A 13,536-nucleotide genomic window follows, 5' to 3' on the forward strand; every position below is an offset into this window, starting at 1 on the left:
TTGTTTTTTAACCCAGTGTAACTTACCCAACAAGCCTGATGAGGGTGGGTTTTTTTGTATGGTCTCCACCATATTGTCTTGTATTCGCTGCCACAGCTGCCATTCCATTCGCGGGTGCAGAATATAAAATGGCTGTTGAGGGTGTAAGCGCCGATATCGCTGATACTGTTTAAATATAGGGTAATCTGTCTTGTTGAACCACTGAAACAAAAAAATACAAGGAGGAATACATAAAATCAAAATTAATTTTTTTTAATAAAAAAAAAATTAAATTCAAAACCTCAGTTATTGTGTATAATATTAATATTATTTTAAAATGATAGTAATTTTTGGTTTATTACAATCAGGATTGTATTTAACAAAAATGTAAACAATTAAAAAAAATGTGTTACTTGAAATAAATGTTTGCTGAAATAAAGTATAAAAAACTTATTTTCTAATTAAAGTAAAATCCAATTAGGGATGCACAATATTATCTGAACTGATACAGGCTTTAAAATGTAAACATCAGCACTGGCTGATTTAAAAAAAAAATGCTGATATGCCTTAATGAGAGCAAAGAGTTCACATGTGCTCAGGGTGTGTTAGTGATAAGTCATGTCAGCAGTGTGGTCATTTCTCAAGCGAACTTTTGCTTGAATTGTATTTACATTTACTGTTTTGGATCATCAACCATCACTAGCACGTGCAAGTAATAGTAACAGTAATCTCCCCTGGGTCTTAATACCCATCCAACAAGACTTTTTTTTTTTATTTAGGGGGCACTGTTGTAATTAAATGAAAAACAAATAAACAATTAAAATAATTAAAATACTTGTATTTCTGTATAAATAAAGCAATAATTGCTGTCATAAAATCAGGAGTCTGTTTTAATTTAAAAGTCAGAAGCTATAGCTTACGTAAAAATCACACACATGACACTTGAAATTAAGTCATTTAATATGTACACATTATTCATTAATATGTAATATATTTTTTAAAAATGAAAACTTAAATACAAGGAGCGCTAAAAAACGTTTACCAATTTACAGGTGTTACATTATTATATTACAGCTCTTTTGTTTTCGATCATTTATTAATGTTAATTTGTCTAATTAATTTGTCTAAAAAAATAAAATAAAAATAAAATAAAATAAATAAAATGTATTCTCATTAAAAAGAGAACTTTAATAAAGTTTATTAGTTCTAACAAATAGGTTTTTGCTCAAACTAACCAAAATTAAAATTAAATTGTTTATAATTTTTTGCACAGAAGGGACTTGGTGTTTTGTTTTGTTTTGTTTTTAAACAAAAGGAAATACTGGTATTGTCATTGGCTGTCAGCCAAAATGATATGAAAAATATCGGCAAAAATCAAATATTGTGCATCCCTAAAATTAATAAAAACTATATAGACATTTAAACACAAACAAATTACTAAAATTACAAAAACACTATTTACTGAAACTTTAACTGAAATTTAAAAAGCAGAAAATAACACTGATTACAGTAATATAAAAATAATATGTCAAGTCAACATTTTTTAGAGTAAATTATAGCTATTGTGCATGTGGGTGTGTTTGTATGATATTTTCGGAATTTTAAATTTGAATTCTAATTTTGAGTCAACATGAAACATATTGCTATAAACTATAGGTACTGTATTTATTATAATTAATTTAGTATTTATTTATTTTTATTTTATTTATTTATTTATTTTATGAAAAGTACTCTTTTCAAGTGTTCTAATATTTATTTTGTTTGGCTTTAACATATTTATACATATTTATGACTATTTGTACCACCTATATATATTAATGACACTATACTGGAAGGATGTACTGGTAAAACCAAGTAAAACAAATGGATGAAAAAGAAAAAGCTTTGCATCTGCCCATGCAAGAATTTGCTACATCAATGTGAAATGTGTTGCTCTCCAGTGCTTTATAATCACTAAATATACATCTCTGTGTTGCATGTGTTTTAATATCCACTCAATATATTTTATGCATACATGTTTAAGTAGATCTCTGAGGCAATTCAAAGAGTCAGTTTTCTAGTAAATGCATGTGTATTTGGCCAAATTATTCTGATGTTAACAATTTTCTTATTTCTAAAATGTATTGAAAGTCTATGCTGTAATGTTATTACAGTATTATTACTTGTTAATAATATAATGTTAAAAAGAACAAACCAGCAAAATGCTTTGCATCTCCCCGTCGGGGAATCGAACCCCGGTCTCCCGCGTGACAGGCGGGGATACTTACCACTATACTAACGAGGAGTGGCTTAGTGGTCACATGATCCAGGCAGTACTAGAACCTTACTAAGGCTGAGACAAGCTCTTTGTGTTGAAACGTCCTACTTAAGCATTGAATTTTAGAAGTTTGTGAATAAGCTCAAATGCTAAAAAGTGGAAAAGTGAGATCTTACCTCTCGTAAATCAGAGGAATAAGGGCCTGGATCCCAGCTCACTAAAATCCCAGCACTGTACAAAGAACTGGAGAGGAAATGGTGATCTTCAGATGCCATTACCTATGCAGTAAACAGACATCATTTTTTTAGGAGCTTGTTACTGCATGTCATTTTAACCTTTCAAACAAATTTATCAAACAAACTACCTGGGAATTGATCAGACGCAACGTTGTTTTAGAGCCCACATCTTTCTCAAAGCCTGTTGTTGGTGCAGCATTGAACCGTATTACTGCATCATGTGCATCTAGAATTCAGGAAACTTTCTTTAGTAATAATTAGAATTCTTGATAGTATTAAAAATGACTATTACAGAATTATATAAACAAATAAATAACAGGTCTGTTATCAGACAGGGATGGGTGGTATGACAAAAGTCTTTTATCTGTTTTAAAACTTAAGCCAAAATAATTTATTACATAACTGTTACAGTTAGGTCTAGTGACGTAAAAACATCTAATCTCTTTTTTAAATTGATGGATGCAAAACAAAAGATTATTCAGGACAAATGAATATTTCTGGCATCAACGCTTCACATTATGTAAAAGTTAAAAAAAAAAAAAAAAAAAAAAATTCAAAGCATTAGGTTTTTTTTTTTTTTTCATAAAAAAAAATTTGGATTTGTACAGTTAAAGTCAAAAGTTTACATACACCTTGCAGAATCTGCAAAATGTTAATTATTTATTAATTACCAAAATAAAAGGGATCATACAAAATGCATGTTATTTTTTTATTCAGTACTGACCTGAATAAGATATTTCACATAAAAGTGGTTTACATATAGTCCACAAGAGAAAATAATAGTTCAGTTTAATAACCCTGTTCAAAAGTTTACATACACTACATACACTAATACTATGTTTTTTTTGTTTGGTGACAATTGTTCACGAGTCCCTTGTTTGTCCTGACCAGTTAACTGCCTGCTGTTTTTCGAAAAAATCCTTCAGGTCCCACAAATTCTTTGGTTTTTTAGCATTTTTATGTATTTGGACTCATATGCAATTATTACAGAAGGTTCAAACGCTCACTTATGCTCCAGAAGGAAAAACAATGCATTAAGAGTCGAGGGGTGAAAACTTTTTGAATTTAAAGATTAGGGTAAATTTAACTTATTTTGTCTCCTGGGAAACATGTAAGTATCTTCTGCAGCTTTGGTAGGGCAGTACTAAATGAAAAAAATATGATATTTAGGCAAAATAAGAAAAATGTACATATCCTCATTCCGTTCAAAAGTTTACACCCCTGACTCTTAATGCATCGTTTTTACTTCTGTAATAATTGCATATTCCAAATACACAAAAATGCTAAAAAACCAAAGAATTTGTGGGACCTGAAGAATTTTTTTGAAAAACAGCAGGCAGTTAACTGATCAGGACAAACAAGGGACTCGTGAACAATTGTCACCAAACAAAAAAACATAGTATTAGTGTATGTAAACTTTTGAACAGGGTTATTAAACTGAACTATTATTTTCTCTTGTGGACTATATGTAAATCACTTTTATGTGAAATATCTTAAAATCATACAGTCTTTGAGGCAGTTTAACTTTTCAGGACAAACAAGGAACTCATAAACAACTATCACTAAAAAAAAAAAAAAAAAACAGCTGGCGATCATTCAGGTAACAACACGGTATTAAGTTTCTCTTGTGGAGTATATGTAAACTTCTTTTTTGCATGAAATATAATATTCAGGTCAGTACTAAATATAAAATAACATGCATTTTGTATGATCCCTCTTATTTTGGTAAAATAATCAACATTTCGCAGATTCTGCAAGGTGTATGTAAGACTTCAACTGTATATACACTAACTTAAAAATTATGAATACGACCAGAAGAGTCAAATTTAAAGCACTGTAAAACAAACTCCTTGGTTTTTTTTAACAAAAAAAGTATTAAGATTTGTATATAAACTACAGACTCATAACACCCAGGCTTTTTTTTCCTCAGAGGTACATTATATTTCAGGTCAAAGAAATAGGTCCAGATTATGTTATTCATTTAGGTATTACCTATTTCCTTTCCTAATCCAGAGTTTTTGAGAGAACCTGCAGACGATACCACTGCGCAGGTCTTGAAGGGGCCGATATCAGCAGTTATTTGGCGTGGAGGTAACTGAGAGGCCCAGGGCAATGCAGAAAATGGCTCCATATCTGGTGTTAAAGTCACAATCTGCACCATCTCCTTGATTTGACAAAGAAGTTCAGGCCCACTGAGTTTAGAACGACGTCCTGCACTCTCAGGTCCAGGGTAACGAACTCCGTATTTATTCATTGCCTAAAATAAAACAAAAAAGACTATGATAGATAGATAGATAGATCTATCACATATATTTGTTGCAAGTAACGCTTAGTTTTAGGAAGAGTTTCGTATTTTTCATCCTCAGAGGATTATGTAAAGTGTAAGATTTTGCATAATCCTCTGAGGATGAAGCTCTGCTGGAGATTTAAAAATATAAAACGCCACCTAATGCTAACTGAAGAGACTTCATGCCTTCCTGATCAGGAGTTGCAGTCCTTGAAGTTTGTTACTGTGTTTTTATATAGTAAAGTACGGTGGCCGAGAGAGCTCAACACGCTGCAACTTAAGAAAACACATGCAAACAGAAAAAAACGACAACAAATTAAGAAAACATCTTCATCAGTTTGACAACACAGGCGCTGCAAATCCTCGCAACGCAAACACAACTACGGAAACGCGCTGCAAATTCTCACAACACAACCAAACACACAAACGCGCTGCAAGCGCAGGAACGCGCTGCAATCACACAAAGGTGCTGCAAATACCACAGACCACAATGGAAATGTTTCAGGGGGACCTCAAAAAGTGACAAACCAAGCTGGGACCTGAATTTTGACCTGATTTTAGCGATTAATGAAGCATTGCAGTTTTTTTTTTTCATGAACTTTGAACGTTATATTTATTTGCATATATTTATTTATTTATATATTTATTTGCAATTAAGTTAATAGCGTTTCACAGTTAAGTGTGCAATTCGTCAGATTAGTCTAATAATATCCAAAAGACCAATGATCAGGATGTTAAACAAAAAAAACTCACCTTTTAGTTCACTGACAACACCTCTCTGACCAAAACCCACTGAACAAATAATCCGGTCCTATTGCCCTTATGCTATTTCATTTGGACTGACTTAGACATAACAAAGAAATTAAGCAAACCTCTTAATTTAGATTTTCATGATGTTTTACTTTGTTTTCAAAACCCCTCTTTTCTGATAAACAGGTTTATATTATAAATCCCTTAATTATCTTAGCAAAGTTTTATATTCACAAGTCAAAAGTAAGACAGAAGAAATCATTATATATTACATTTTGTAACACTGATCTTAAAATTTACCTTGAAACCCTCTCTAATATGAGATCTCACAATAAGAAGCTCATAAAAACAAAACAAATTTTCAAGCTTTTCAAATTTATGTAACTGCCCTGGAATTTACTTTTTTTCTTTTTCTTTTGGTATGTTTGTGTTCATTTTGTGTTTTCACTTTCTGCTGTTATTTATTTATTTTTTTGCAGTTGAATTTGCAATTTGAAATGTGCAATGTTACCTTGTTTTTTTGTTCGATGATGAAACTGAATAAAATACTACTACTACTACTACTACTAGTAATAATAATAATAATAATCAGGTCCCAGCTGGGTTCATCACTTTTTGAGGTCCCCCTGAAACATTTCCGTTGTGGTCCGTACTATTTGCAGTGCGTTTCTGTGTTTGGTTGTGTTGTGAGAATTTGCAGCGCGTTTCCGTATTTGTGTTTGCGTTGCGAGGATTTGCAGCGCCTGTGTTGTCAAACTGATGAAGATGTTTGTTGTCGTTTTTTCTGTTTGCATGTGTTTTCTTAAGTTGCAGCGTGTTGAGCTCTCTCGGCCACCGTAGTAAAGGCTTTTAGATGTCTTTGAGTTTCCCTCACCTGATAGTTCTGCACCACCTTCCTCAGCCTTTTTCCCAGCATGCTACTTGACATCTCTTCATTCCAGACCTCTCCGAGTGCTCCATTAGGCCCAAAAACAACAGCATCCCCACTTGCAGCACCCGCATCTCCTCTCCGTCGGCCTCCAAAAATAGTCTCTAATGCACGTCTCAGTGGTTGCGCAAGAAACCAGTAAAATAGCCCACGCTCTCTTCGTTTGCCCCTGAGGTTGCGGTCCTTAGTACCACTCTCCATTGAGTAGTTAGAAGATGACAGGATGGGAATAGGCTTTTGAGGATCCCCAGGAATGACACCTGGGAGCTTTTGAGGGTCAGTATACATGGGTTTCGATCCTCCTGTTCCCCGCAATACCTTTAATAGATCAAGTTTTCACTTTTAGTAAGGATGCATATTACATTTTTGACTGTATAGAGTGTTGCAGGAATGAAGTAATTTTGTAGGCCCACCCAGAACTTAGCATCACCCTAGAAAAAAAATAGGATTTTTTCATTGTCTTTTAGGCTGCATTTATACTGCAATGCACAGATCTGATCTTTTGACCATATCTGTTTACATTTACTTTAGACACGACTGGTATCCGTTGTCTGTGTCAGTGATCACTTTACCTGTGCACATGGCAGACCCACAGGTTTTGAATGGCCATGCTATTAAAATAGTTTGTAGAATTCACGTTGAGTGGCCATTATTATTTTCCAGCATGGACAACAGCTGTCATGAATGTCTTGCAGCACAAAATCTGAGTGAATGGATAAAGACTGGAAATTAATGTTAATTAAAGGACAGCTCCACTCCCAGAACAATAACTCAAAAATAAACTCACCCCCTTGTGTCTTTCTGCCTTTGTGAAGACATTTTGGTTTTTGAGGAAAGCGTTTTAGGAATTTTCTCCATATAATGGATTTCATTAGTGCCCTGATTTTGAACTTCCAAAATGTAGTTTAAATGCAGCTTCAAAGAGCTTTAAATGACCCCAGCCAAGGAAGAAGGGTCTTATCTAGCGAAACGATCTGTCATTTCTTTTGGAAAATAATTTTTTAATACTTTTTAAGCACAAAAGCTCATGTAGCACAGGCTCTGGGATGTGTGTTCACAACGCTACGCACTATTGAATCACGTCAAAAGGTCATGCGGAACGTAGGCGGAACTACAGACCCAGTGTTTACAAATTGAACGCGTAAAGGCTAGGAAAGTGCCAGTAAGCCAAACGTTGTTTACAAACAAAAAGGTACAACGATGTCCTCCTCTCAAGTTGTAGGAGAAAATAAGATGGAGTTTTTTGCCATACTCAGTACACAGACAATGAACTTACATGTTATGAACTTTTTAACATGTAGTAGTGATGGGAAGTTCGGAACATTTTACCGACTCGGACCTTATTGAGTCTCGTTCAGCAAAATGAACAAATCTTTTTTCAAATCATTTCATTCATTTTAGGAAAATATAATTAAAATGTTACATGTTACTTCCCTAACACATCTACTGCTTACACAAACGTTGATCACACTACTAACAAGACAAAACTATAATGCTATAAGAAACAGAAAAGATTAATTCATTGTTTATCTGGGTCTTTAGTCTATGATTAGCTCACCTCACCTCTGACAGGTTTTCGGGTTTGAGTCGTTCGCTCATCTCATGACAGCCCCATAAGATAAACGAACGACTCAAAAAACCCAAAGACTCGAAACAGATGAATTAATTCACAGAACCTAATAGGATGTTGTGCATACGCGACTGAACGAATCACTCCCCCGAGGCGACTCGTTCTTCCCGAGTCACATTGAAGATTCGTTCAAAATGAAATAACCGTTCAAGAACAACCCATTACTAATTTGTTGCATCGTGGACGCACATCCCAGAGCCTGTGCTAAAAGAGCTTTTGTGCTTAAAAGTATACCAATTTTTATTTTTCGAAAAAAATGACTCATCGTTTCACTAGATAAGACCCTTCTTCCTCAGCTGGGATCATTTAGAGCCTTTTGAAACTGCATTTAAACTACATTTTGGAAGTAAAATCGAGCACCAATGAAGTACATTATATGGAGAAAAATCCTGAAATTGTTTTTTTTTTCCCCAAAAACCATAATTCCTTTACGACTGAAGACAGAAAGACATGAACATCTTGGATGACAAGGGGGTGAGTAAATTATTTGTAAACTGTTGTTCTGGAAGTGAAGTTAACCCTATTTTAATTATTAGAATGGCCAAGGATCAGCAATCTCCATGTAAAACTGATTGTGCAGACCAAACCATAAGTCATAACCAAAACGTTCAAAAGGGTCAGGGCCACTTTTAGTAAAATGCCTATAACTCCTAAATGGTATGAGATATCTTGGCCAAACTCAAAACACTTATGTAAGAGCTCAATCTGAGGTCACAGGACAAAAATCGTAGAGCGTGACCACTTGTTGGCGGTAAAAAAAAAATATGTTGGTATATTGGTAAAAATGGGTATACCTACACAACCATTTGTCCTATCAAGATGAAAATCGCTATCCATAGGCTTGATCCAAAGTGCCACAGGTTCTGTGATCAGCAGTAAATTTTCATCCGAATGCCAGAGGGCTTATTATTATGATTATAATAAATCATTATAATAAAGTATATTTATAATGCAATGCCTTTATCACTGCTTAGAACTCAACTGACTGAGTTTGGAGTAAAAACGTTATTGAATGTGGTATTTTCACATGCATTCAGATTTCTACACAGAGCCATAGTTCACTGAGAAGCTACGCAAAAGCTGTCTTTCAGTTTTAATAATCGCGCAATAATATTGTCTGCAATTTTTTTTCATAACCTATCAGTGAACTACGGCTCTATGTAGTAATTGCTGCTCCATCTGAAAGCAGGTGATGGAGATTTACTGCTGATTACAGAACCGGCTTTACTTAAAAAATGCGCATGGACATCGCATTTGATTAATCGTGCAGCCCTAGAGTAAACGATTGTACATTGTGCGTTTTTTGCACATACAGTATTTGTATCATATGATAGAACTCCTCATTCCGGACAACTTTGCCTGTATGTAAAAAAACAAATACTTTTGCAAACTAGTCCTAGGTTTATTGTTCAATCTTGAAAAAAACACTGTAGTACATTTCTATGGACTCTCTAGGTCAATAATTAACAAAAAAAAACCAACTAGAAACTTCACGAAACCTGGTGAGCACAACGGACAGGTGATTCTAAACAAGCATGCAACGTTTTGAGGAGATCGGACCAAAGCTGGTGCTATAACGTCATAAACGGTAAAAAACATAATATTTCTATGGTAAATTACCTGGATTTGCCAAAAATGAATCATTGATTTAGATGGTTACAAGCTTGCTAAATAATGTCTTTTTTCATATGTATTCAAATGCCTTAAAGCGCTTGAACCCCAGTAATTGCTGCTTGCAGCTATATTTTCCATTTTTTGTTTTATCTACAGCTCATTAGAGGTAGAATTACTTAGTTAAATAAAGTAGTGCCAAGATGAGACATATCTAAAGTTTATATACATATATATATAACTTTTAGATATATAAATGTAAACTAAAGTTTATATATATAAAAGTTCCATCTCAATAAAATGTAAGTGCATACAGCATGCGGGAAATAAAACGCTATCTTTATAGGCAAACATGTCGCCCTCGCATTGGGAGTTCTGAGGGGAATCAGATATGTGTGTTTAGACATACGTTGGATGTCCAGATATGATAAAATCAGATGAGCTCTTTCAAAATAAGCTCTGTGGCCAACAAAAGTTTGATTCTTAGATGTTTGTTCATCAAAATAATTGAAGCAAATGATTACAGTGTTTATCAGTCCCAGGAGTAAAGGTCGAATGGTAGGCAATAAATAAATTACACCATAGTTGCATGACTTCAGCCACTATCAAAGGAGTAGTTCACTTCCAGAACAAATACAGATAATGTGCTCACCCCTCTGTCATCCAAGATGTTCATGTCTTTCTTTCTTCAGTCGTAACGAAATTATGTTTTTTGAGGAAAACATTTCAGGATTTTTCTCCATATAATGGACTGATATGGTGCCCCTGATTGTCCTACATCACTGTTATACCTTTTTTTTGTAAGGGCCGTTTGACCGGCATTTAAACTGCATTTTGAAAGCAAAATCGGGGCACCAATGAAGTCCATTATATGGAGAAAAAAACTGAAATTATGTTTTTTTTTCCTCAAAAAACATAATTTCTTTATGACTGAAGACAGAAAGACATGATCACATCTTGGATGACAAGGGGGTGAGTAAATTATTTGTAAACTGTTGTTCTGGAAGTGAAGTAACCCTATTTTAATTGTTAGAATGGCCAAGGATCAGCAATCTCCACGTAAAACTGATTGTGCAGACCAAACCATAAGTCATAACCAAAACGTTCAAAAGGGTCAGGGCCACTTTTAGTAAAATGCCTATAACTCCTAAATGGTATGAGATATCTTGGCCAAACTCAAAACACTTATGTAAGAGCTCAATCTGAGGTCACAGGACAAAAATCGTAGAGCTTGGCCACTTGTTGGCGCTATAAAAAAAAAATGTTGGTATATTGGTAAAAATGGTTATACCTACACAACCATTTGTCCTATCAAGATGAAAAATCCACAGGCTTGATCCAAAGTGCCACAGGTTCTGTGATTAGCAGTAAATGTTCATCCGAATGCTAGAGGGCGCAGAGGGTTTATCTGAGTTCTTATTATTATGATTATAATAAATCATTATAATAAAGTATATTTATAATGCAATGCGTTTATCAATGCTTAGAACTCAACTGACGTTCTAAAGTGAGTTTGGAGTAAAAACATGTTATTGAATGTGGTATTTTCACATGCATACAGATTTCTACACAGAGCCATAGTTCACTGAGAAGCTACACAAAAGCTGTCTTTCAGTTTAAATAATCGCGCAATAATATCGTCTGCAATTTTTTTTTCATAACCTATCAGTGAACTACGGATCTATGTAGTAATTGCTGCTCCATCTGAAAGCAGTTGTGGAGATTTACTGCTGATTACAGAACCGGCTTTACTTACAAAATGCGCGTGGAAATCGCATTTGATTAATCTTGCAGCCCTAGAGTAAACGACTGTACATTGTGCGTTTTTTCGCACATACAGTATTTGTATCATATGAAAGAACTCCTCATTCCGGACAACTTTGCCTCTATGTAAGAAAAAAAATGCTTTTGCAAACTAGTCCTAGGTTTATCGTTCAATCTGGAAAAAAAACACTGTGGTACAATTCTCTGGACTCTCTAGGTCAGGGGTGCTCAATCCTGCTCCTGGAGATCTACCTTCCTGCAGAGTTTAGTTGTAACCCTGACCAAACACCTCTGTCTGTAATTATCAAGTGCTCCTTCAGATCCTAATTAGTTGGTTCAGGTGTGTTCGATCAGGGTTGGAGCTGAACTCTGCAGGAAGGTAGATCTCCAGGAGCAGGATTGAGCACCCCTGGCCTATAGAGTAGAATAATTAACTACTCGAAACTTCACGAAACCTGGTGAGCACAACGGACAGGTGATTCTAAACAAGCATGCAACATTTTGAGGAGATCGGACCAAAGCTGGTGCTATAACAGTCATAAACGTTAAAACAGGTTGGATGTCAAGATATGATAAAAATCAGATGCGCTCTCTCAAAATAAGCTCTGTGGCCAACAAAAGTTTGATTCTTAGATGTTTGTTCATCAAGATAATTGAAGCAAATGATTACAGTGTTTATCAATCCCAGGAGCAAAGGTCGAATGGTAGGCAATAAGTAAATTACACCATAGTTACATGACTTCGGCCACTATTAAATGAGTAATTCACTTCCAGAACAAATATAGATAATGTGCTCACCACCTTGTCATCCAAGATGTTCATGTCTTTCTTCAGTCGTAAAGAAATATGTTTTTTGAGAAAAACATTTCAGGATTTTACTCCATATAATGGACTACTATGGTGCCCCTTATTGTCCTACATCGCTGTTTTACCTTTTTTTTGTAAAGGGTGTTTGACCTTCTTTGCGTGTTCACTTTGTAAATACTGGGTCGGTAATTCTGCGGTGTTTTAGGACGATTTTGAAGTTGGAGGAGAAAATGACATGAGAGTTTTTCGACATAAGCAAAATGTATTGAACGGGAAATAAACAGTTCACGCAGACCTAGACAAGTGTTTGCGGTTAAAAAGTATATAAATTGTCTTTTTTTTATTTTTTTTTTTTAGAAAATAACCAATTGTTTCGCTAGATAAGACCCTTCTTCCTCAGCTGGGATCATTTAGAGCCCTTTGAAGTTGCATTTAAACTGCATTTTGGAAGTTCAAACTCAGGGGCACCATAGAGGTCCATTATATGGAGAAAAATGCTGAAATGTTTTCCTCAAAAAAACATAATTTCTTTACGACTGAAAAAGAAAGACATGAACATCTTGGATGACAATGGGGTGGGTACATTATCTGTAATTTTTTGTTTTGGAAGTGAACTACTCCTTTAAGCTTCCAACAACCCTATCAGTATTTATTTAAAGACTACAAGTTGGAAAGTTTTAGGTTTTTAAAAGACACGTAAAAAGCTTAAAAAAACCACAAGTGGTGGTTTGCTAATGTTTGTCATAGAATAAAATGTAAAAACTTGGGCTTGTCTTAACCACAGACCTTATTTCAGCCACTAAAATCCCATTGATTTTGGGACAATGGAACCATATGTACAGCACTATTGTTCAGAACAACAGGCAATGTGATGAAAGGAATCCTCCTTTTATCTCCATGATTTACCTTAACAATTGTGTGCGCTCTTGGCTGAGCTCGAGTTCTCGCCTTCACCCCGAAAATGGCATCGGTGACAGGTATGCTGTTTTCAGCGCAAAAGGTGTACAGGAGAGCCATAGTCATACAGAACAACGCCATGCACAGGGCCCCTCGACGGGCCCGGCGCCTCAACCGCCAAAGTAGGCTAACACGATCCATGGCAGCCCCTGGGATCTGGATAATTCATCACAGACAATATTAGAAAATTAAAGGATGTCCTCTGCAAAAGGAGTTGGCAGATACATAGAAGCATACGCATGGATTCAGTTTAAAACAGTCAAATATTTACTTTGAAGTCCTTGTCAGGTTAGAAATTAGTTTGAAGGAAAAGGCTAAAAGGTTAAATAT

At 34.9% G+C, this 13,536-nt stretch overlaps 2 protein-coding genes and 1 non-coding gene across 4 annotated transcripts in view; 1 reads left to right on the forward strand and 2 right to left on the reverse strand.

Moving 5' to 3' along the window:
* st6gal1 (ST6 beta-galactosamide alpha-2,6-sialyltranferase 1) overlaps nt 1–13,536 on the reverse strand; it is a 28,975-nt gene that overhangs the window by 10,282 nt on the left and 5,157 nt on the right. For both annotated transcript variants that reach the window (XM_051092293.1, XM_051092294.1), the window contains 6 exons: nt 13,156–13,362; nt 6,384–6,755; nt 4,465–4,729; nt 2,601–2,698; nt 2,413–2,514; nt 27–201 (listed from right to left, as the gene is read on the reverse strand). In XM_051092293.1, coding sequence (XP_050948250.1) covers nt 27–201; nt 2,413–2,514; nt 2,601–2,698; nt 4,465–4,729; nt 6,384–6,755; nt 13,156–13,362 — 1,219 coding nt within the window. The remainder of the gene's footprint in view (nt 1–26; nt 202–2,412; nt 2,515–2,600; nt 2,699–4,464; nt 4,730–6,383; nt 6,756–13,155; nt 13,363–13,536) is intronic.
* trnad-guc (transfer RNA aspartic acid (anticodon GUC)) lies at nt 2,192–2,263 on the reverse strand. The gene has a single exon. It is a non-coding gene; the product is annotated as a tRNA-Asp (tRNA).
* Nucleotides 9,606–13,536, forward strand: part of rap1gap2b (RAP1 GTPase activating protein 2b) — a 76,316-nt gene continuing 72,385 nt past the window's right edge. Inside the window, exon 1 of the mRNA XM_051092292.1 lies at nt 9,606–9,655. The gene's annotated coding sequence lies outside the window, so the exon portion shown is untranslated. The remainder of the gene's footprint in view (nt 9,656–13,536) is intronic.

This window comes from Labeo rohita, chromosome 21, assembly GCF_022985175.1.
Source record: "Labeo rohita strain BAU-BD-2019 chromosome 21, IGBB_LRoh.1.0, whole genome shotgun sequence".
NCBI lineage: Eukaryota > Metazoa > Chordata > Actinopteri > Cypriniformes > Cyprinidae > Labeo > Labeo rohita.